This window comes from Lacerta agilis, chromosome 5, assembly GCF_009819535.1.
Source record: "Lacerta agilis isolate rLacAgi1 chromosome 5, rLacAgi1.pri, whole genome shotgun sequence".
Lineage (NCBI taxonomy): Eukaryota > Metazoa > Chordata > Lepidosauria > Squamata > Lacertidae > Lacerta > Lacerta agilis.
The window spans coordinates 20,404,825-20,429,945 of NC_046316.1; the positions used below are offsets into that span (position 1 = coordinate 20,404,825).

Consider the following 25,121-nt stretch of genomic DNA (forward strand, 5'->3'; position numbering starts at 1 on the left):
ATATTGTTGAGTGCAAAGTCAATGTAGCCCTCCTTTTATGTCACAGCAATTTTCGGCGTGTTCTGTGGCTGCACCGGGCTGCTTAGTGTGTGGCATGCTTCTTGGGAAAGTGCTCCATCACTAAATATTTTCTTTTCCTTGCCTCCTCACGAAAGCTAACATCCTTTTCCTGCTCCCCAGCAAGAAGGCAGCTGATAAAAGATCCAGTTCTTGTCTGTTGATAATTTCAGAAGCTAGTAAGGAAAACACACAGAAGTCCCCGTCCCCCCGCCCTTGAATCAACCATGACCACCCCCTGCCTCCCTCTTGCACAGAAACTCACACACCACCTCCCCGACTGAGGTCTTCGGGGGCCCCCACAGGAACCCACATTGTCTGATGACCTTTAACATTTCCACTGTAACTGGGAGGGCCGATAGCCTTGCTTCCGTTCTTTGTTACGTGCCATTCCTCTTTCCAAGCTTGAGCTTAAGGAATGGTGCAAAGGGGATTGCAGGAGCAATTTGATTTGAAGTGCAGGGGAGTGTAAGAGCACCAAGGAAGGAGCCCACGATGATAGCTAAGGTCTTCCTCCTCTGTGGTACCCTAGTGCTGGCGGAGTCAGACCTGCATTCAAGACACCCTGGGCATCCGGATCACAAGCAGAGGCCCCAGGACCGCAAGATGCTAACAGACCCACAGCCATCTTCCCAGCCAGAGGAATATTGGGAGAAGGAGCACGTCAGAGAAGAAGCCCTCCACCCGGCTGCCACCACAGGGACCGATGATGTGAAGGATTACGATGATGCCAAAGACCATCAACCTCACCATGAGTAAGTATCAGCCAAAAAGACATTCTATGACATCTATGTTGCATCCCATTCATGAGTAGACACATATAAGGTTGCCCCGAATATGTCAGCTTCACTCAGAATAAGTCACATTTACCAGGGTAAGCGTGTACAGGATTGTATTCATAAGGAAATAATTCCGGAATTAGAAGGATAGTTGGAGATTCTAGATATGCATTCTAGGAAGGCATGCAGTTTATTCTAGAACGTCACTGGGACCACACAGCCATAGATACGGAAGCATCCCATATTTTTAATTTTTCTTTTCATCTTGTAAGCCTATTAGCAACTGAAAGCAAACAAATGGGTGTTAATGGTAGCAAGGGAAGGGGATGGTTTGTTTCTGTTCAATGCTTAGACCTAACTTGTGCAAGCAAATTAAGTTTTACAGCCATTCACCTACAGTTTAAACAAACACACACACACACACACACACACACACACACAAAACTGATGACTCGAAGAGCTAGCCTTGGCTATTATTGGGAATATTTAGTGAAACTGGAAATGTATTTGTTATAGTGATTTATAGTGAGTTATAGTTTTTTACTCGAGGTGGCTCACCATTTGAAAATAAAAGCAATCAAATTCGGAATAAAGCAAACAAGAAATTATTAAACAGTGCCGGTGTAAAAACAGGGCAGAAGAGGCAATGCTTCAGTTAAATGTGCAGTAGAACTTGGAGTATTGTTCAGCTAGAATCAATTACTGATATGTCTTTCATGTGGACTTATTCATCAAAATCAATGGGATTGTGCAATGTAATCCTATACATGTCTACTCAGAAGTAAGCCCCTTGGACTTCAATGGGATTTACTTCCAGATGCGGTTGGACCACCCATAAAGTGGAATTCCATGGGGCTGCACCTCCATAGGTGCCCTACCACTGCCACAGAAGGAGAAGCAGCTGTGGCAGCTTCTGGAAAGGTCTTGTGAAATCTCAGGGCTCCACAGTGCATTTCAGAGATGTCCAGGGCATGCAAAGAGGTCCTTGGCTGATGAAATATAAAAACCAATGTAGAAAGCTTAATGAATTTTTCATTGCAATACCTCTTAGTGCAGAGCTCTGCCTGCAACAGCAACCGCAGCAACAACTCAACTCTTTTATATTTGCAACTCTGTGCTGCTAATGTTTGGTTCCTTTGCTTCGAAAGTTTCAGTTAGCATAGGTGAGCACCCACCCACCTTAGCTGAGAAATGTGGAAAGGGGTGTGTGTTTGAGTCTCTTACCATCTTAGCTTACTGGATCTCCCCCCCCCAAAAAAAAAACATGCTCTCCATATTGTGTTCGTTGTGCCCCATTGTGCTCTCTTCCTTCTGTGGTATGTTCAACATGGTGCCCCTTCTGTGTTTGCCAAGGGTTTAAGGGTCCTCAAAACATGGGCACGTGGGAGAGGGTAGATAGAACATGGGACTCTTAATCTCAGGGTTGTGGGTTCCAGTCCCATGTTGGGTGAGACTATAGGATGCAGGAGGTGGGACTATAGATGACTCTTGTGGTCCCGTTTGTTGAGATGTAAGGCAGCCCCATATGAAGCACTCCGGAGTCAAGCTGCATTTTAAGCAGGGCTTCATTTCAGTTGCAATCTTGCATCATCACAAAGCAGTCTTCTTACATCCAGGAATCAGCATACAGTACACAGGTGGGATTACATACAGGGGAGAAGTCAAGCTGCTTGATATTCACAATACTCCAACTATGATTCTACGAAGAGGCACAATGCAGCAGAGAATAAGCGTGCCAAATTCTGAAGGCAAAATTTAGCGCATGTGCACACAATCCACACACTGACTGTGTCCGCACATCATATTAAGCCATAAACTATCACTTAGCGTGCATGGGTGAAGTGCACCTAATTCATTTCTCCCCGCTCATTCTGAAAGGAAACAAACCAAGATTTCTGGCTTAGCAGAGATTGTGGTTTGCTTTGGGTCATCTCATCCCATCGATGAAATGCTGGGATGTTGGGAGTAAAAGCAACAAAGTTTGTAGTTGTTTACCTGAACTGGGCTGGGTCTATAGACAGGCAACCTGTTTTTCCTCCTGTTGGTTCCTTCTTTCTTAGCTACTTGTTGGCATGTACATTACTTCTTTTCAGGTTTTTACTTCCTCCTCCTTCTCTAGTCAGTCTTTCTTAGCTTGTCCTAGTGTTCCCTTGACCTCATGACTTCATAGTGGGCACACATGAGCTTGTGCCTAGTTGTTTGCAGGAGTTAATAAAAGTTAAATTCCTTTTATTCGTTCAGGCAGCAGTCTTACCAGACTACTTTCTGCACACAACTGCAGTATATTTACCAAACTCCAACGAATGATACGCACAGTGTTTTTTTTCAAGTTGGTTGGCCAGGTGGTGCCTCAGGACTTAAAAGAAATCCGATTTGAAATCCATAACAATATAAAGCTACCTATTGGTCCATCTCACTGAGCACGGTCTACTCCAAATGGCAGAGTAGATCTAAGCCTCCAAGGCACCAGGTAGATATTTCTGGTCCTACTACCTGAGATCTTTTTACCAGTGATGCTGAGGGATGAAAGGTGGAACTCTGTGCACAAAGCATGTACTCTATTGCTGACCTATAACCCCTTCCTCAAGAACTGCAGCATCAGTCTGACTTACGTTTCCTCTGATGACGTAATGTATGTTACATGCTGTTGTTGCGTTGGTGCCGCAAACAAGAATTATTGTGATGACATTTCGCTTGTTCGTGCATGTGATGAGTTGTGAATCATATTGGCTGCTGATCTTTGTTTATCTTCATGGCACGATGAACAGGGCAGTTAGATTAGTTGACATCTAAGTTACCCTGACAGAGCATTTGAGACACTCCCTTCTTAATGCGCTTGGAGTGGCTGACACCTGAGGACTGCAGGGCAGATTCCTTGTGGGGAGATCAGAATCAGTTAACCTCAGCTGTAAGGACTCGGCTTCTTCCTTCAACCCATCTGCAACTACAACAGAGAAGCCACTCTTTAAAGAGATACCAGCGCCCAGTGCCATGAAACCAGCACAGACTCAACCCTGAAAGTGCAATTGTTTGTTGAAGCCAAATACTTGGTGACGTAACACATGGTTTGAGCTGTTTCTGATTGTTTTATGTCAAGTTTCCTGATACTTCCACATGCCGTCCTCTCGGGTTATTTGACTAAATCATTCACTACTGCTTCCTTTTACCACTAGACCACATACCTTACAGATTAAATAACCTCTTGTCCTTTTTCCAAGTGGAAGTGGAAGTCTAAGAAGTTGATAAGATTGAGTGTTGAATGCAGGTATTACGATTTATTTTGTTGGTTTAATGAGTTTTGATTTGTTTTTGTTAGAATGAATGAATATGTGAGATTTGTTTTATTACATTTTATTTAAGATTTATTTGGTGTATTTGGTTACGTTGTTATTTATTATTAGTTATTTTTTGTTGTTGTTCAGTTTGTTTTGTTTTGTTTTTATTGTATGGTATGACATAATTTTCAATAAAGATTATTTTTTTTAAAAAAGTTTCCTGATACTTGCGCATACGCACACACTCCCTAATCAGAAATGCCCAGGGCATTCTTGGGTTGAAGACCCAAATACACTCCCAAAAACTGTGGCCTGGAACAATTGGTCATGGAACCAATCAGAAGGGAGGCAGCCATGGGCTAGAATGACCTTCATTGTCCCTTCCAGCTCTATAGTTCTATGATTTTAACACTGAACTTAATCATAGCTGGTGGGACATGTAAGTATTGTTGAACTGGTTGGAAACAGTGAAAAGAGACAACATTTCTAGACCAGGCACCCCCAAACTCGGCTCTCCAGATGTTTTGGGACTACAACCCCCATCATCCCTAGCTAACAGGACCGGTGGTCAGGGATGATGGGAATTGTAGTCCCAAAACATCTGGAGGGCTGAGTTTGGGGATCTTTGTTCTAGACTTTACTCACAAACTAAAAATGAACAAATCACTGGGTCCAGGTGGTGTCTACCCAAGAGTTCTTTAAAAAAAACCTCAAAAGCGAAATTCTGAGCCTTCCAAGCAAACCATGCGACTTCTCCCTAAAATTGGCTTCTGCATCTGACGACTAGAAAGTGGGCATCGGTTTTTGAAAAGGGATTTGAGAGGGGATCTGGACAACTACAGGCTGGATAGCTTAGCATCTGCTCTTGGAAAACTGGCTGTGAACATTGGACTCTAACTCCCATGAGCCCCAGCCACCATGGACCAAGGTCAAGGATGATGGGTGCCGTCCTGAACCTCTGGCCTGACCTGATGGCAAGTCAGTATGTCAAGTCCCCAGTCCAGGGTCAATCCACGTGTCCAAAGGAAGCACAATTCCACAGAGATCCTGGAGCAGTTGAACAGACGCAACACCTCAGCTCTGCTTCCCTTTTGTGCTTTACCTGCTGATTGCAGCATCTGGGCTTGATGAGGCAGGTGGCCCTCACCTGCTCCAGGCCTACTCAAGCTGAGGAATCACAACCCTCCTCCCAGAGCTAGCGAGCCCCACCTGGCCAGCTAGGGAGCTGGGCTGTGGGCCCTTGCCTGCCTCAGCCTCCTAGACCTAGAGTGCCGCTGCTCCTTATGCCTCAGAGTCCACCATGTTAATGGAGACGGGCCCCTCTGGCTCTGGTGATAGGTCCTGCTGCTCTGGTTCCTGTGCACTGACCCCCATCCCCTCGGCGTCATCTGTCACCCTGTGAGTACTTCCTACACCAACCTCTCCTTCCCCATCCCCAGCTTGCCCCGGTGTGTCCCGGTCCTGGATACACCCCTTGCTGGCATCCTCTTCCTGCTCTCTGTTGTGCTGCCAGTTCATGACGGAAACTATCGTCTAGCAATATATGGAGGGCAACAGTTTCCAGTTCAGTAGGAAAGAGAGGGTTCTTGTGCTACTCTAAAAACTGGGACCACCAGACAGTAGTGTCTTTGAGGGCGATAGAGAATGGCCATCCTTCACCTCTATGGAGAGAAATTAAGTGCTGCTCTTGGAAATAGCACTGAATTGTGGGGGGAAACATGCCCTGTGTTCTGTAATGAACTTGCTTCTGTGATTGCCATCTTTTCTGTTCTGGGATTGATTTTGTATTTCCCTGCCCCTCCTTGCTGTTCCAATTTAGTTCTACTAATTGGATTTCATTGGTTATGTATGTAAACTGCTTTGAGAATTTTTCACAGAAGTGGGAGATGGTATATAAATTCTCTAAATAAATAAAAATCAAAGGTTCCCTCACGTACACATGCGGCGGTTGTGATGGTCTCTGTGTGGCTTTTGCACATTTTCTAAGTTGAAAGGGCTTTCCATGTTGGAAATGCACCGTGTCTGAAAAGGCCTCAAATGTAGGCGTGAGAGGAAGCCATTTCAGTTGCCAGATGGAGACATCCGTTGGCTATATATAAATCTATCCCGGCCTTTGGATGTTTTCCCACACAAGGTCATATACAATGTTATACAGTCGGCTCATGTCTCACAACAGGTGGTTGGTTCAATGTATGTCTGGAGGAGGAGAATCTGCTATTTCAATACATTTTCCGGTATTTTGTGATGGCTTTGTCTAGTTACAAAGAAGATCTGGAAAGGAAGTTTGGTGATGTGACCGGATACAAGTTCTAAGATCAGGAAATTTTAAAACTCCACACACACACCCTTTTCTCTAAGTCAGAAATGGCTGTGCGGGCCCCAGACGAGTGTCTAGACGCAGTGGTGGGCTGGATGGGAACTAATAAACTGAGCCTAGATCCTGGTGAGGTGGCTTCTTTGTGGGTGAGAGGGTCGCAGGTCTTGGAGGTAATGAAATTGCCTCTCTTGAATGGGTCCACATTATTCCTGAAGGAACTGGTGCGGAGTCTGGAGGTGTTTGTAGATCCAGCACTATCACAGTGTGGCCAATGGTCAGGAATGATGGGAGCTGCAGTTCAACAGCATCTGACAGGCCACCAGTTCCCCATCTCTGGAGGTTGGCTCTTGCTCAAAAGAGCAAAACACTGGAATTGTGTCTTACGATGGCGCATTCTGCTGAATTCTGGTGTCATTCATTATTTGTATCTTGGGTCTTATCCAGATGATACATTTTTCGGTTGTGGAAGCTGCATACTTCCTGAAAGACAATGCATCTTGTCACTGGACCGTTGTGGTTTCCAGGATGAGCAATCCTGACATACTTTCACTCTGTTACCTTATTTGGCCCGACTCTTGTCATCAATAGAAACAGGGACAAGCAGGCAGAGGCTGGAATTGGGCAGTGAAAATCAGTGTATTAACCTGAGAATCAAATCTAGAAGAAATGTTGCCTGTTCCTTGGAGCCACAGAAGGGGCTGTGCTGGGGGTGATAGCATTCTGAGAAATGGTGTGGTGTCAAGAGAAAACCACCACGAAGCTTTTGTTTACAGTCTACCGAGGTGCTTCAACAATGGGGAATAATGGGTTGTGATTGTGTAGATGTGCGCTCGAAGACTTTGGATAGCTGACGGTTACTTGTTGGCATCCATCTGTCTCAGGGGGTGAAAGCAGCACCAAAGTGACCTCTCCGGGGTACAAATGTGGACAGTGTGGATGAAGGTCCTGGGCTGCCCAGATAACAAGACTTCACTCTTAGCTTCGCTGGTGTGATCCAGCGAAAAGCAGAGCAGTACGTTTGGCACCAGCTTGGCTACAAGAGTTGCTGGAAAGAGGCGTCCATCCAACCGTTTTAGGGACACCACTCTGGATTTGCACAGGGTTTAACTCCTTGGGCTTTCCCCCTCCATATAATTTTTATTAATTTCTTTTTTAACACAATATTTCCAACATACCAATAACCAACAAATAAACTCTTTGCTCTGCTGAGCTCGTGACTTCCTTCCACCCCTTCAACCGGTTTTTTGTTTGTTTGTTTGTTTGTTTTCAAGAGTTTATATCACGTTTTCTAACTTCAACCTCTGACCTTTATATCCTTATAGTCCACTCTATCTCATTGGTCTAGAAAGTTTTAAAGTTTTCTAAATTTTTCGTTGCAGGATTTATTTCAATCCCACTAGTGTCTTACATTTTTACAATAATTATTCATATACTCAATAAATTTACTCCAGCCTCTTTGAAATTTTTTGTCGTCTCAGTTCTGGATTCTGCCTGTCAGCTTGGCTAATTCCGCATAGTCCATCATCTTCATCTGCCACTCCTCAATCGCTGGTAATTCCTGTACTTTCCACCTTTGGAACTCCTTGGGCTTTTCTTTTCCTGAGGATGTCCTGCAAGGCAGCAGAGGTTTAGGATCAGAGTTTTCGTTCTCCTAGATGGGCTACCTCCCCAAGTTGATGAGTCCTGATGATTATGAGGTACTGGCATATCTCACCTGCTTGGGGGAGGGGAGATAAACAGTTGGGGAGTTGGTGCCGAGTCTGAATTTTTGTAGCTGATCTTAACGGAGAAATTTGATGACTCCCTTGGACCAAACAAACAAACAAGGACACCAGCCATGAATACCAGAGCAAAACAGCAGCCAGTAGTCTTGATCTTTTTTGAAGACTGTCGCGACAGGACTCTCACCTGCCACCAGGTGGAACAAGATGGAAGCCCTGAACAAAAGAAGACCCCAACTTTTATTAGTTCCTAATCCCACTGCGAGAAGCAGTGAAGGATAGGCATGCCTGGCGTGCTCTGGTCCATGGGGTCACAAAGAGTCGGACACGACTGAACAACTGAACAACAACAACAACAATCCCCAAGCTACACCCCTAAAACTACATCATCACTACATCACAACTACATCATTGATACATCACAAAAAGGGAGGGTTTGAGGTGGTAACCTGAGCCTTTTGACACCCATCCTGTTCCTCCAGTCACCAGGCACACATTCCAGAGAACAAAGAGATGTTCACTGCTTCCTGCTCTTCCAGGGAGGGTTTGATCACTGTCCTTTGTTTCAGTCAGTTACTGAATCCATTCCCAAAAGGTGCCTCTTTGTAAGTGAAATGATCCAGTCTGGCACCATTGGTGTTGGTATGTCCACATCTAGGGGATTATGGCTGCCCCCCCCCTGTATTCCAAGTCTCCCCCCTTTGGTAGTCCTTTTTCCATGGTGAGAAACAAAGGTGGAACGGCGTGGATCCAACATACGGTTGAATTTATAGGAATTTATAACAGAAACACTATAGAGAAAGAAATATTTTCACTCAAGCGTGTGTACAAGTGTCATGCTTGTGGAACTGGGTGGTTCGGGGGAAATTCCTGTAACACTGATGACATACTTAATGCCTCATTATAAACTAGCATTGGCGGGTTGGTAGCCTGTCCCCTACTGCAGCTGCGACAGGCCAGGGAAAACATGAACAAATGTGTTTTCATTTTCTGTCTTCTCTCCCCCAGTTCAGACAAATTCCTTCGGAGGGGTGGTGGTGGAATATTACAATGTTATAGGGGTTTTGGCAGTGGGTTTTTCAGTTTTGTGTTTGTTGGCCTACACGTCCTTGGGCTCGGTTTGAATATTGAAAATCGCTAGGCTAGGAATGGCTACAAGTCTCCAATAAAGTCGCCTCATAGGAAATGGACCTTGGTGTGACCACGGCCTGGTGCTTGTTACTACGGAGGGAAGCAAGAAGCCATGAAGCAAGATTTATTTCAGGTGCGGTGTTGTTATCGCACACTTGCACACAGGCTTCCCTGCTTTCGATAGGCTTGCCGGATCTTTAATATAAGCAGCTTCTCATTTCCGACTGTCGAGTTTGGGTGATAAATGGGGGGCTGCAGGAACTCTCCTAAGTGCTGGAAGCAGATAAAAGCAGTGTGAAAAATCCCCACTGCTCTCCTTCTAGGGAAGTCAGAACAATGCTCAACCTTAATTGCTTGTTTGCTTTGCTTGGTTGTACCGGAAAACATTTGTAGTTCTAATCAGGCCCTTTCTCAGACCATCAAGTTTGCACCAAAAGTGCTAAAAAAAACACACTATAAAAATCTGGCATTGAGTCCCTTGAACTTCAGCTGGGAATGACTACAAGTCAGAATAAGGCCCAATGCTGTGATTGGGTGTGGGGGGGGGGGTCAGACAGGGCTTTTTTTCAGCAGGAACTCACCAGAACTCAGTTCCTGCACCTCTCAGGTGGGTTTCGCTATTAAAAGAGAACAAGGGTTGGTGTTCATGGTGAGTTCTGGCACCTCTTTTTCTAGAAAAATAGCAATGGGTTCAGGGAATGGTGGGCCACTTGAAATAGCTCTGTGGGCCTGATCCAGTTTATAGGCCGTGGGGTTCCTTGCTCCTGGAATAGGCTGAAACCATCTCCACCTGGAGACAGACAAGGGAGAACTTGACAAAGAAAAGCCAAAACTGCTGCCATTCCATGGGGTATCAGCAGGTATAACATTGCATGAAACAGGGGCAGCCACACTAAAAGCCCAGCTCTGAGTTGCTCTGGAAATTTGGGGGACATTGAAGAGAAACATATGTAAGGGATAAAGTGGCCTCTCAAGTAACCTGGTCCTTATATGTTTGTTCTGAAACCTTGAACTTGGCTTGGTAGCAGATTGTCTACAGGATCTGCCGAAGTGTTATATGCTGGTAGCAATTTGTCTCCAGAGGTAGCCCCTGTGTTTTGGACGAAAACATATTTAAACAACAACTGAAGATCTTCTTCTTCTTCTTCTTCTTCTTCTTCTTCTTCTTCTTCTTCTTCTTCTTCTTCTTCCTCTTCTTCGTCTTCAGCACTGCCTTCTAAAGCTAAGATTATTTGGCCCTTTGAGATTTATGTTGATTTGGAAAGGGGCATCATTGATTGGTGTGATTCCTGAAGGGATGGCTTCAGCCAAGTCATAGAAAGAACAAGCTCTGGTGACAGTGATTTAGAAGGAAACATGGCGTTGTTCAATTATTCTAGACAATGGCTTTGGACTTGCCTGCACAGGGTAGCTAATGTAAGGGAAATCTGAAATCTAAGCTGCAGTTACTACAGCGGATGATCCCTTTGCATAAAGACGAAACCAAAATACAAACCACTTTCTGAATTGGCTATATCTCTTCTGTTGTGGTGGTGATAATGTGAATTAAGTAGGAAGAAAAGATGCTTTCAGAAGAGAGAAAACATTTTATCATTGCATTAATCTAGTGCGGGGAAAGTCTTGGACACATCTCAAAGGATCAAAAATCCATTTTCAGCCTGCCATCTTGTGACCTCGGCTTCCCGTAATGCTTCTGAATTGGCGCCTTTGGACTTTTGTCTAATGAGAACGTTCCCCATTAGGAGACCGTGTCATAAGTGATCTCATCCAACTGCACTTTCGTAGTAGAGAAACCCCATGAAACCATCACTGCTCGGGCCAACCAAACGAATGTTGCTGCCTGACTCAGGCAAAGGACAAAATGGAATCCACCACCAATCCTGTATTTCACATGCATTTAAAGCCCTAGAAAACCTGGAACTCAAGAACTTGAAAGAGCATCTTCTCCCCTATCTACCTCCCCATCTTCCTAGATCAGCAAAGGAAGACCTCATAATGGTCCATGTGCTGGATGAGATATGAGGTGTGGGTCACTGGGAAAGGGCCTTTTCCGTGGTAGCTCCATGTCTATGAAACTCTCCCGGCCCAAATCATTCTTTTAGACAACAGGAAAATATGTACCTCTTCCACCAAGCCTTTGGAAGCAGAGCCAGAAGGGTTTGGATCAATGTTACATGTTTTCCCTTGATGTATAAGGTTTTAAAATTAATTGGGTATAGTTTTCCTTAAGTTTGTACTTCTTTTGCTTCTGTATAATGTCCTATGACTGTAAGGTAAATCAGGACAGCATAAAAATCTGCGAATAAATGGAGGTTTGCCTGACGCCTTCATTACACACTTTCAGGGGCCAGGCTGAAACATTCCTCTTCAACCAGGCTTTGGGCAGACAAACATCCTATGTCCTCTTATGTTTGTCAGCCCAAAGCATTGTTTTGCTTTGCTATTATTCTTGTTTTCATTATGTGTTTTGCATTTTCCCCTTGTGTTTTTATGCTCTGAACCGCCCTGAGATCTACGGATGAAGGGCGCTGCACACATTTAATAACTAATAATAAAATTATAATTATATAAATTATTATATAAAATAATGCAGGTGCCAGACTTTCTGGGGAGCACATTCCACAACCAAAGTGCCACCAACAAGAAGATCCTTTCCTGTGACACCACCGGCCTCACTCTGTGTGTGTGTGTGTGTGTGTGTGTGTGTGATTTATTAAATTTGTTAAATTTTCTGTTTTACAGTTTAAAATACTCATTTTACATCCTTAAGATATCAGTGACTTCCCTTCTTCTCTTTCCATGGTTCATTTTACATATCATAAATCCCTGCATATTTTACAAAAACTATACCATTCAGTATTCCATTATTGCACCCATCAAAACCTATTTACACTGTTGAATTTATCTTAATGCTGCCAGCGTTTTCAGCTGTGCACAATTATTTCCCACATATTCAATAAACGTTTTCCAATTTTCTCTAAACGTTTGTTCTTCTTGTTCTCTTATTCTATATGTTAAGTCTGCAAGTTGAGCATATTCTGTCAACTTAAGTTGCCATTCTTCTTTGGTTGGGACCTCACTCGTTTTCCATTTTGGGGCTAGCAAAACGCGGGCTGCAGTTGTAGCATACATAAACAACCTTTTCTGACACCTGGGAATTTCAGTCTGAATTATCCCCAAAAGAAAGGACTCTGGGTTTTGTTTTTGTTTTTTTGGAAAGTCCTTTTAAATGTGCTTCATTGGCTGGATTGTGACCCTTGTTTTCAGGGCTTGCTTTCCTTGGTTTCCTGCCTCAGTGTACTGGTTGCTAAGCTCCGGCTCCTGCAAGAAGTGACCTCAGCCTCCTCTCTCCTGCTTTACGCACTTTCCCATTGTTTCTGCCGCTCTGCCTTAAAGCAAAAAACTTTCCCATGTATGGCGATTATCAGAGATCAGTTCCCACTGGAAGATATAAAACTGCAGCTAAGTCCAGCCATTATTTCGTAGGTGCGAGCTCTCTCCACGCCCAGACAAAAAGCCGCCCAGTTTCAATGCAAATCTGACTACAGCAGCCGAGTGGAAAGGTCTCCTGACCTTTCTGAATTGCCTGCATGACGCTGGTGGCATTGTGTGGAAACAGTTACGTTTCGTGTTGTTGTCCACTGGCCTGCCTACTTCTCGGGAGAGAGAGGGATATTTATACCAGCACAATGTTGTTTCTCAAGAGAGCTCATTCGCAACCTGCGTGCCAGCACAGTTCTATGTGCAACAAGATGGGAGGCCCCTCGGCACCCAGCATTTTGCAACATTGCACAGGCAAAGGGCAGCCTTTTTCATGTTTGCCAAAGCATAGTGTCTGCCAACTGTTAGTTTCAAGAAGGTGAGCTCTGGGTCCAGGTCACAGCATAGTCTTCACCAACTCCAGATGTTGTTGAACTACAACTCCCATCATTCCTGACCATTAAACCATGCTGGCTGGGGCTGATGGGAGTTGGAGTCCAGAACATCTGAAGGGCACCAGGTTTTGAAAGGCTGACCTATGGATAGAAGCGCAGGGTAACCAGAAGCAAACCAGGACAGGGGATTTGTGACTTTAACAGTGCCTTTGAAGAGAGGATTTTTTGCCACGACACACGGGAGACAGAAACCAGAGGAGGAAGCATTTTGTTAGCAGGATGGTGCACTGATTGGAAAAGCTCCCCCTGTGAAATTCTGCCTGCTGTGCACTCATGAAAGGCACATAGGGGAGGGAATGAGGACCACTGGTACCAAAATGTAGGAGAAACCGACCTATTTGAATAGATAACAACCAACACATCTAAACTAGCAAGGGGAGAAGCAAAGGAGGATGCCTTCACTCCGGTGTGGCTCGCCTTTATTACGAATACAGCACAACAACACAATGACCTACTCCCCCACCCCAGCATATGACTCAATATGGTTAATCTGACTCAACAATTTCCCCCCACTCCACATTCAAGCAAACCACACTGCAACCAACGAGAGGCATCCAACCAAGCCAATGGACCCTCCAATCTCTTGCAATGCAAACAAACAAATAAAGGACCAACCCCGTGATGCTGACACACAAACCCTGCACAACCACTACGCAATAGAATGAAAGATCAATATCCCCCATCACTCTCCCCCTCCTCTTTCTCCCCCCATTATATAATGCCTGTGACAACAGTGTCTCATACCAAATGTAAACAAATTGTGAATGAGACTCTATGAATCGAAAGTGAAGATGCTATATGTACTTTCCTTTGTTTGTTGCACAATACAATCTTCAATAAAAACTATTATGTTTGCCTGATATGGAGACCAATGAAAGCTGTTCTCACAATTCCTGCCTCTTCTCCCCTAGGAACTGGTGCTCGTCTCCGCAGTCCCGCCTGGTCACGTATATTGCTGTTTGCAAGACAGAGAAATATGTAATTAAGTCTCAGCAACCATGTCCAAATGGGACTCCAGATTGCCAGAAGATCATGTAAGGATGACAGCCTCTTTAATGGGGTTTTGTGATAACTTTGCCTGCACTATGAATATCCTGGAATTGGGAGACCCCTGTTCCCCTCACATTGCTACAGTGCCCAGGTTATTTGTTTCTAGAGATGCCTAGAGGGCAGAGAAAGGGCGTTGCAAGCTGGGTGTGATTCTTAGCCCAAGCCACTTGCACTTCCCTTATATGTGCAGAGGCTGTCGAGATGCTCCTAGAAAAATATCCCAACACTCCTATGATTCATAAAGAGATCGTTCAAGTTACCCAGAAAGAAGGATGGAAAGAGATCAGATGTGGGACCTCTCCTCTTGTGTGCTAGGGGTTGGTGTCATGGACCAGTTGGATGCAAAGGAATGGCGGGAGGAACCAGCTATGGAACTACAAAGGGAAGAAGGCTCAGAGCCCAAGGAGTGTTGGGACAATGATGAGGGGTCACAGGGAGAAGAGAAGACTGGGAAGAGCAGGTGTCAGAAACTGGAGGAGAAACAGGGCTTAGTTAGCTGGGGGAGACTGTGGCAGAGAGAAATTGACAATTGCAGGTAGAAGCTGACACAGAGGTGGAGGGGGGGAGGCCAAGAGGCAGTGATGAGTCCCGGGTGACTCCCCCTCCTGCTGTGACAAGCTCCCCTCCTCCCATCTCCCAGAACCAGAAGAGGACTGAAATGGGCAGAGCAGCAACAGATTGCATGCAGGCGCAGTCTCCAATTGCTTTGGGAAAGCCCTGGAGAGGAGGGGACTTAGATGGCTATGGGGAGGCAGGGAGTTTCAGTCTCAGCAACTGTTTACATGGAAGAAGACCGACAGGGACTGAATCACAGTGCTCATTAGACCTGATGCTCAGCTAAGCCAGCAGTGATCACGTTTTTGCTAATAAAGCGTTAACTTCAATTTTGAATTGCGGGTGATTTACCAACTGGCATATTTCTCTATGAAGAAGCCAGGGTATCAGTATACCTAATTTCATCATCTGAAATTTTGTTTGCCTGCTATCTCTCAAGTGTTTGCTTTCTTACCTCTAGGTACAGAGCGGCTTTGAAGCCAGTTTACCAGGTTAAACAAAAAGTCAAGAACATTTTGCATTGGAAGTGCTGCCCAGGCTACTTTGGCAAGAACTGTGAACATCATGGTAAGCAAGGCCCTAAGGTGAATGAATGTTAAGGCTGGACACAGCTGTAGGGATATCCCATAAAATATACTGGGGCACTTTATAGGATGCATCTAGTTTTTGCTGGGCATGCGCTAGGCTTGTTCAGTCGACCTGGGATGCGGGTGGCGCTGTGGTCTAAACCACAGAGCCTCTTGGGCTTGCCAATCAGAAGGTCAGCGGTTCAAATCCCTGCAACAGGGTGAGCTCCCGTTGCTCTGTCCCAGCTCCGGCTATTGGTTCGAGTCCTACCCTCCAGAGCAGGAGAAAGCAAGCTTGCTCCATGTTCTGTGTGGCAGCCCTTTAGATATTTGAAGATAGCTATCATATCTTCTCTCTGTCTCCTCTTTACCAGGCTAGTATTACCCATTTTGTTTTGTTTTTCCATTTCTCATTTCTCAAATTTAGTTTTGTTGGTGGTGGTGTTGTCAAGAAAAATCATAAAAATTGTCAGCATAATAAACACATTTTATACAGTGTTGACTAATAATGCATGTTTTCAAGCAGTTACCCCTAATATAATGCGTATGGTTGTGTGATTTTCCCACAAAATATGTGCATTTTCATACACACTTTTCCACATATTTTTGCATTTTTGTCTTCTTCTGGGAGAGTAGGGGATTGAGATTGGCAGAGGTTGGAGAAGTTGGCAAAGTTCCTTTATTTTATTTTATTTTAATTTTATTGCATGGACCCTAGCCTATGTGCTCTGGTCTCATTCTGCCCCAACTGCTGCAATATGGGGATAATATTGGCCTACCTTACAGGGCTGTCACAAGGATTCTCAGAATGATTGTGAAGTGCTCTGAATACTCATAAAGCACCATACTGATGGTAATTATGTTTATTTATATATTAGGTGCTATAATTCTAATGCACCAGCATGTCTGGAAGAAAGAGATTAATGTTAGGGATGCTTTATGAATCCAGACTCTACCTAAATGAAAAGAATACCCTCCCCACAGTGCTGAACTGCAAAAAGAGAATCATTGACTTGGCAAACTTAATTTGCAGATCCTAATTTTCTTCCGGTGTCCACCAATCAGCCAGAAAGCTGGGAAGAAGAAAGAGAAGAGTTCTCCAGCCAGAGTACGTTTTAATTCAATATATTGTTTCACCATTGGAATAATGCATCCCTTAAACCATTTATCCATCTGCATAACATTTCTTCATAGGATAGAATATTTTTGCAATGTACAGTGTTGGTCTATTATTCAATCAAAACATAGCTATTATTATTATTATTATTATTATTATTATTATTATTATTATTATGTGCAATCATGTGTGTCTTACTTAGAAGTTAACTTCACTGAGTTTAGTGAGACTTACTCCCAGGTAAGTAAGCATAGGGTTGCAGCCTAACAGAGCTTTGCAAAAGGATGAGAAACTAATTCCCCAAATCTTCCTTAAGTTACTTGAACAACGGGTGTTTTAATGGTTCTCCCTGACATTTCTCCCGGGTCTATAGGACTGGGGGTTGGGTGGGGGGCAGAGTGGAGCAGGCAGCTGTTAGCTGCGTGCAAGGGTGCTCTGCAGTGTTTTCTAATGCTTTCCTCCAGGTAATGCTACCTTCCAGGCTGAGGTATGTTGTAAATGGTTTCATTTGTTCCTGCGCCTTTCCAACAAATGCCCTTTGTCGTTGGGATCAGGAGATATTGCAGAAGCCCAAGAAAGCCACGAAGCCCTGCTGGAAGATCTGCAGAACGATATTCACCAGGCCACGAGCAACTTGGGAGTCTTACAGAAGGTGCTTCATTATAACGGCAGCAGCACAAGGCGAGCAGCGAGCCACAACCAATCAGGTGAGAGGACAGCCACAAAAAGGTGGGCAGAGCTGGGTGCACAAGTCATTGATGGGCAGGACTCTTGACAAACTGGAGTGTGACTGAGGGCACGTTGCGTTGGGGATCTGGAAGCCAAGCCCTATGCAGAATGGTTGGAAGTGTTGTGCCTTTTGCTTGGAGAAGTTTAAGAGGAGGCATTTGTATTTGCAAGTTTTGACATACCACTTGCACTCATAGTCCTGGCTTCAGCCCATAACCACATAACAGGTGTGTTTACTTGTAAGTAAAGAGGTATACTTTAAGTGTTGTTGTTGTTCAGTCGTTCAGTCGTGTCCGACTCTTCGTCACCCCATGGACCAGAGCACACCAGGCACGCCTATCCTTCACTGCCTCCCGCAGTTTGGCCAAACTCATGTTAGTAGCTTCGAGAACACTGTCCAACCATCTCATCCTCTGTCGTCCCCTGCTCCTTGTGCCCTCCATCTTTCCCAACATCAGGGTCTTTTCCAGGGAGTCTTCTCTTCTCATGAGGTGGCCAAAGTACTGGAGCCTCAACTTCAGGATCTGTCCTTCTAGTGAGCACTCAGGGCCGATTTCCTTGAGAATGGATAGGTTTGATCTTCTTGCAGTCCATGGGACTCTCAAGAGTCTTCTCCAGCACCAAGTAGAGCAGCCTAAATGTACGAACTCAGCAGCTGGAAAAAGAGCAGGATATAGTCAAGTTACAGGTAGGTAGCCGTGTTGGTCTGCCATAGTCGAAACAAAATAAACAAATTCCTTCCACTAGCACCTTAGAGAACAACTAAGTTTGTTCTTGGTATGAGCTTTTGTGTGCATGCACACTTCTTCAGAATGTATCTGAAAAAGTGTGCATGCACACGAAAGCTCATACCAAGAACAAACTTAGTTGGTCTCTAAGGTGCTACTGGAAGGAATTTGTTTAGGATAAAGTCAATATGTTCTTACAAGGCAAAGGAGCTGCAACAATAAATCCGGTCTGAGAGCAAGCACCAAGGTGCAGGAGTCAGAGAATAGCAGCAAGGGTCCAAAGACCGCATGGGAGCTGTGAAGTCGTTCCAGCAAGTTTTGCACCTTGGCCACGTGGTCTCTTCCTCCCCTTCTGAATCCTTGTCCTCAAGTGCCTTCCACTCCTGGTCTGAATCAAAGGTGCTCAGAGGGAACCATGACACAAAATTACTGGCCGTAAAAATCTGTTTCATAATCTCCTTCCCCAGCTCAGTCATCAAGCTCACTGTCTGAGCTTGGATCAGCCCGTTTTTCATGGGTTACTGTGATGATAAAATGGGTGTGTGGATGTGTCGAGCACTTAAGTCACTCTGAGCTCACTGAAGGAAGGGTGGCAATTAATTGCATTACATAATAATTTGTGTGCTGCTTGCCCTGCCCTAAGTGTATTTGCTGGGGGAGTGCTTGAGCTGGCCTGAGCGTTCAGGATTGGATGAGCTATGATTCCATCATCGGCATCTAATGATTATTATTAATTGTATTTATTAGTCACATTTTTCACAAAAAAGCGGCCCGAGGTGACGTACAAAATAGTATAAGCGTTAAAACCAAATATAAGAAACCAGAACAGAATAAAAACCTAGAACCATATATGTCCCATCCAAGTAAGAGGCCACAGATATCTAAAACCCTCCAACTTAGGGGCTGAGGGCCTGGTTTAAAAGAAATGTCTTGCCTGTGGCTGAAACTAAAGATGGCACCCTGTGTGCTTCCTTTGGGAGAGCATTCCACAAGCAAGGAGCCACCACTGAAAAGGCCCGTTCTCGTGCCTTCTCCCTCAGAAGGGGCATGTGCAGAAGGGTCTCAGATAATGACCACAGAATCTGGTGTGGTTCATGTAGGGAGGCGTGGCCCTTGAACTATTGGGGTTCCTGAGTGGCATATGGTTTTATAGGTCCAAACCAGCACTTTTGGGTTGGCTTGGTCTAATTGGTACCCAATGCAGTTGTGCCACAATAAAGTGTTATCTTCTTGGACTGTCTTGCTCCAGCCAGCAGTGCGGCCATTGAATTCTGCACCAGCTGCAGTTTCCAAATTGACATCAAAGGCAGCCGCACAATTCTACAGGAATAACTGCCCATGTTACCTTAATTGTTTTTTATTTGTATTTCAGAAGTACAGGAGCAATTCCTCCAGCAAACACTCTTTCCCCATGTGCAGAGTTTCCTGAAGGAGCATTTCAACCCAGTCTGGGCAAGCTTCAATAAAAGTCTACAGGATCTTTCTGCTGCCGTGAAAAATCTCTCAAAAAATGTTGAGGCCAATCGGAAAAGTATAGAGAAGTTCCAAGAAAGCACCGTGCCCAAGAAAGATTTTCAGGAGTTGGGAACGAAGTTTGAATCCAAGGTTCAAGCCAACATTTTGCGAGTGGACCACGTGAAGAGAGAAATAGAGAGTCATTTACACTCGCAGCAGGCAGCCTTACACTACAATCTCACCATGATCAAAGCAGATACTGATCTGAAGCTCAAGAGACACCAAAAGACACAACACTTCTATTTGTCAGCCTTAAACAGCAGCCTGGCAGACATGAGACAACAGCAAAACAAGCTTGAAGATGAGCTCAAGACTCTGAATAGAAATTTAGCAGTATACCCAGTACAATTTGGCAGCCAAAACGAGGCATTTATTGAGAGGGACATTCAGATCCTCAATGAGACCCTGGCAGCGCATGCTCAGCAGCTGACCAAAATTTTTGATGAGTCTGATGAGGACTACACAGAACTAACCGATTCCATTGCAAACTTGAAAGCCGCCTTGAAGCGTGACCTGGAGGAGTTCAGAGTTGATTTAATAGAGAAGAGTCTTATAATAGAGGAATACAGGGATGATCTGGAAAGGAAGATTCTTGCTCTCAACAACACTCTGTCCAATATTGAAGACGGCCACTGGGATCTAGAGAGGTCTCTGAAAGCATGTCATTGCGAAACACCATCTTCACACGTTGTTACAGAAGATCTAGCGAACATCACTCAGGTCAACAGAGAAGAAATAAAGCAACTTGAGGCACGCTTAAAGGATCTTAATGCAGCTTTCCCTATTATACACCAGGTTCTAGAAAGCCAACAGAAACAGAGTCAAAAGCTGGAAGGTGGCATGTCCCTCCTCAATTCTCATGCAGAAAAGCTGTCTGAAAATATTGGCATCCTGGAAAAAAATGACGAGAAGATGCACGGGCATATCAAATATCTCAACAGCTCTTTTAACTCTTTGTTGTTCGATGCAATGAGACATGAGCTAGCGCTAAAGGCCTTGCTTGGAGAAGAAAACATGGATATCTTGTTGGAAGAGGACTCAAGTCCTATAGAATTATCCATAGAGCAGCTTCAAAAGACTATCAGGCTAATCTCTGATGAACTCAAGGAGCAAAATTTTACGCTGGAATATCTTATGAAGACAATTCACTCTTTGGAGATGATGGATCATGGAGACAACCCCAATGTCCATATATCTCTTAAGCATCCTATGTTGGAAAGGGAAACAGAGGACACAGCACAGGAGGTTACCACCCAACGCAGTGGAGTGGAACACATGGAGCCAAACCATGAAGCTGCCATGGAGGATGCTCTGGATAACCCAGCGTATCACGATATCATGACTCTGAAGAAAGAGATTGGGCACCTCAGCAGGGAGATGCATAAATATAAGTTGCAGAGGGATCGTGCTCATTTCTGCTGTAATTACACCATAGCCAGCCTAGTGGAACCACTCGGTGGCTCAGTGGAGAATTTGAGGGAAGACCTTGCGTCAACCCAGCAAATCCTTGAAGAGCACCTGCAGATCTTTCAAAAGCTTTTTGGAAGCAACAAGGAATTAGCTGCTGCAAATGTAAGCTTGGATGTCACAAAGATTCAGTCGCTGGTGGGCAGGAGGATGAGGAAGCAGCTTCAAGAGGGGCAAAAAATGAGAGACAAGAAAGAATCCAGCAGTCGTAGGGAAGGTACCTTAAACGGAAGAAACAAGATACATGCAGAGATCCTGGAGACAGGTACGTTTCTTCCATCAACCCCCTATAATCTCATCATGATTCACCCACCTGAGGCTCTATAGATGTTTTGGACACCAGGCCCAGCCAGCTTGGGGAAGTTTATTATATTTCAAATATTTCTTAACCACCCTCCATCAAAATGTTCCAGGGTGATGCAAAAGAAAAGTGTAAATATTTCATTTACAGTGGTACCTAGGTTGTTAAACGGCTTGGCTCCCGAACAAATCGGCTCCCGAACACTGCAAACTTGGAAGGAAGTGTTCTGGTTTGCAAACATTTTTTTGGAAGCTGAACTTCCGATTGAGTGCAAAAAGCTCCTGCAGCTAATTGGAAGCTGGGTCTTGGTTTTCAAATGGTTCTGGTAGTCGGACTCCCGGAATGGCTTAAGTTCGACAACCAAGGTCCCACTGTACATATAAAAGTATTTATATACTGCCCTCTTGCAAAACATCAGGGTGGTGCACAACACCATAGATATATCTAAAAGCAATTTGATGCAGTTGTTGAAATGGTTGGGTGCACAAGGGGCAGCATAAAGGAAGTCTCCAAGAGATGCCTGCCGAATCTCTGCTGGAAGGGTGTTCAACAGCATGGGAAGGCCCAGTTAGAAAAGAACTAGTTCACAACCATTAACAGCTGCTGCCAGTCAGAGTAGGCAGTTGTGGGCTTGGCCAAGGGAGCCCTGGGACCCTCCGTGTGCTGCTGGACTCCAGCTCCCATCAGCCCCAGCCAGCATGGCCAATGGTCAGGAATGATGAGAGTTGGAGTCTAGCAACATACAGTGGGCCAAAGATTCTCCCATCCCTGGCAGACAAATAATCTGACCTAGCATAAAGCAACTTCTTAAATTTCAATTGCATTAAAGCATATGATGTTGTTGTTGATGATGATAATACCCCACCCATCTGGCTGAGTTGCCCCAGCCACTCTGGGCAACTTCATGTCCACAGGAACTTCTAGATCTATTTCATATTTCCTTTCAGCCAACTCCACTCTTATTCTGAACTATTGATCAGGAAGCTTCTGAACTCCATTGAGCCAGTCCTGTCAATAATACAGAAGAGAACATTTAGTTCACTATGCTCTGAATTTTGACAGAACATGTCCTAACAAAGGCACAAGAGCCATTATGGTGCCAGCACTCTCTGAAGCTTAGCATCAAATTGAGCGTTTTCATTTTAAACCAGTGTTTGCTTGGAGTGTGGAAAGTAGGTAATCCACTGCACAGGAAGAAAATAAGTCTTTAAAAAGTTGTTGAAATTCCCCCTTCTATAGAGTGCTGCTTTTGCCATGCCGTATGCTGGCAAAACTCTGCCACAAAATTCAATGGGATTTATAAAGGGTTTACAAAAGGGCACATAAGATAGTCTTAGTAGGTTTCACAAATGGGGGCAAGGATAAAACTGAGTATTTTAAAGTCTTATCCTATCCAAACGAACCTTAATTTAGTTTCCACTTGAATTGTTTGGAACTACTGTATTTCCTGAAAGGGTGGCACGGCCAATTATGTAAACTGGTGTAGAAAATAACTCAGGGAGTTTGTGCTAAAGAGGCACGGATCTCAACAGTGGTTTCTTGAATTAGTTTGCTGGTTGAATTGCAGTGTAGCTCCATCTCCTGGCAGAATAGTGCTTTTGTTTTGTTTTCCCTGAGCTGTAGTCTAGAAAGGTGCGTTTCAACGTTTTGACAACTGGGAAAACCTATACAAATTTGCAGAGCCAACCTGCAGATTTAGTAAGATGGTCTTGCTACCCCTCTGCCCCCCCAAACATCCCCTCCCTTCTCTTCACCTAGTGGCAGCTATAACAAATGCACACTAAGAGCCCCCCCCCCCCCAAAAAAACTGATTATCCTGTCAGTCGCCAACAGTGTGGCATGGTGCCATGGAATATGTAGTTTTTCCCATTACAGGAGCCCTTAGAGCAACTACTGCTCACATAAGCCTCAACACTTAGTCATGGAGGGAAAGAAAAATACCCCCACTTCCCAAAACACTCCCATCTTGCCTCATCCGAGTACCTGGCAAAGGGGGAATGTGGGGCAGGGGTGGCTTTGTAATGTGAGGAGGCGGCAGTGGCAAATCCAGGAATTCTCCAGCTGTACTCAATATCCAAGCAGGGAAAAATTTGGGGGAATGGGAGACTTACCTCATTTTTGAGATGGAAGCTCACTAAAACACCTGGCCTGGGAAACACTTGAAAGCATCTTGCCTGGTAAATTGGAAATGTTCTGGGACATTGGATAATTGTATGCACTGTATGTAAACTCTCCCTCTCCCCTATCTAGGTACATATGTGGCCTTTTATGTGAGGTATTTGGAAGCCAGAGGAGGGCTGAGCCTCAATGGAACATATCTTAATTATGGAGGGGGTTATTTCCCTGAACACGGCTACTTCAAGTCTCCTCATACTGGGGTTTACCTTGTTGCCATCAGCGTGGAGCTTGCACCAGGACCTGCCTTGGGGCAACTGGTCTTCAGCAACCGGCAAAGAATGACGCTCATCGACACCAAAAAGAGAAAGGCAAGTGGAGGCTCTCTGGCTACTTTTGCACTTGTGGAGCTCAAGAAGGGTGAGCTCATGTGGTTTGAACTGGTGCAGGGCACTGAAGCAAAGCAGAACCCAGCTGGATTAAGCATGGCTGGATTTCTGATATTCAAAACTTGAAAAAATAAAAGGTCCCAAAGTCATAAATGATACTTTGCTATACACACACGGCTGACCTGTACTAGTCCAAAGATGGAGTTTTGCTGTGTGCAGTTTTAAATGTAGTCCCAGCCCTCGATTCGCCTCAGTGCTGCTTCCTAGAAATAGTTCAGTCGTTGCTTAGCAGTGTCACAAATGAAGGAAGAAATGGAGTTTGTATGTTACAAAGGCTTTATGAAAGACATTAGAGCAAGGAAGGGTCACTTGTGGCCTTCAGCTGCTGCTGAACTCCCAACTCTTCTTGGCTCTAGCCATGACCAGTCAGGGATTATGGGAAATATCAGGAAGCCCCAGGTTTTCCCCGCTCCATCCCTTTGATAGTTTATCATGCATTTGATTCTATTCTTCCTCAGACTAAAAATTCTCCCTCTCGTCTCATAGCCAGTGAAGAATGAACAATGTTTTATAAATAAGTTTCCAGTGGAAAATCAATCATGTCATTTTTTTATTTAAAAAAAATCCAGGACAGGCCCTCCTACATAAAAAGTGGCATGGCACCATTCTCTGTCACACTAGCAATATCAGAAATCACACAGGAGGGACTTTCAGATGAACAAAATGAGGCATTTCTAAAGTGTTATGAAATTATGGTGTCTATGCTTAGAGAACTGTATCACTTTGCGTACATTCTCAATAAATACTTTGTTTTGTACACCTGGCTGTAGTTTTGCTTTGCACATTTTAATAGTTCAAATGCAGGAATCATAAAACTTCCACTGATAAGTGTTTAACCCAGTTTCATGTAGATGCGCAAATACTGGACATCAAATGATTATTTCAAGGCCAAATTATTGTGAATAAAACTCCTCATAGGCATGATTCCAGCTAAGTTCCAAAACTGCAGAAAGATAAATGTGAATATACATTATCTGTATGTACTTTGATAAAACTAAACTATGTGTGTGGTTTGTTTTATAAAAGCTACAGAAAAAGGTTCAGCAGACAGGGGAATCCTAAGGTTTATGCGCGTATGTAATGCACAACTTGAGGTAAGCGGTCTCACATGCTACAGGGGAGATTGAAGAACAAAACAGAGGAAGGGGGTAACATTTTTAGCAGCAGCCTGATGTTGTGTATGAAGTATAATTCTGCACTGAGATTCAACAGATTTTCTTGTAGAATGGTGGAGGGAAACTTCTCACAAGGTATTTTGGACTCTGGTTTGAACACATGGGAGTGCACATTGTTGCAATTATGAATGGCCTGTTT

At 44.4% G+C, this 25,121-nt stretch overlaps 1 protein-coding gene across 1 annotated transcript; it reads left to right on the forward strand.

Annotated features, from left to right (window-relative positions):
- The first annotated feature begins 346 nt into the window (after positions 1–346).
- On the forward strand, positions 347–24,810 carry MMRN2 (multimerin 2). Its single transcript, XM_033148800.1, has 7 exons — positions 347–812; positions 14,127–14,249; positions 15,281–15,387; positions 16,420–16,494; positions 17,058–17,210; positions 19,333–21,207; positions 23,494–24,810. Exons 1-7 carry the CDS (start codon positions 553–555, stop codon positions 23,871–23,873), a joined length of 2,973 nt encoding a protein of 990 aa, XP_033004691.1. The 5' UTR covers positions 347–552; the 3' UTR covers positions 23,874–24,810.
- The last annotated feature ends 311 nt before the right edge of the window (positions 24,811–25,121 follow it).

Coding starts and splice junctions, on each gene's coding strand:
- MMRN2 (XM_033148800.1), top strand. CDS start 553: ATGATAGCTAAGGTCTTCCTCCTCTGTGGTACCCTAGTGCTGGCGGAG. Junction 15,388..16,419: donor CAAGAACTGTGAACATCATG/GTAAGCAAGGCC, acceptor CTTAATTTGCAG/ATCCTAATTTTCTTCCGGTG. Junction 16,495..17,057: donor AGAAGAGTTCTCCAGCCAGA/GTACGTTTTAAT, acceptor CGTTGGGATCAG/GAGATATTGCAGAAGCCCAA.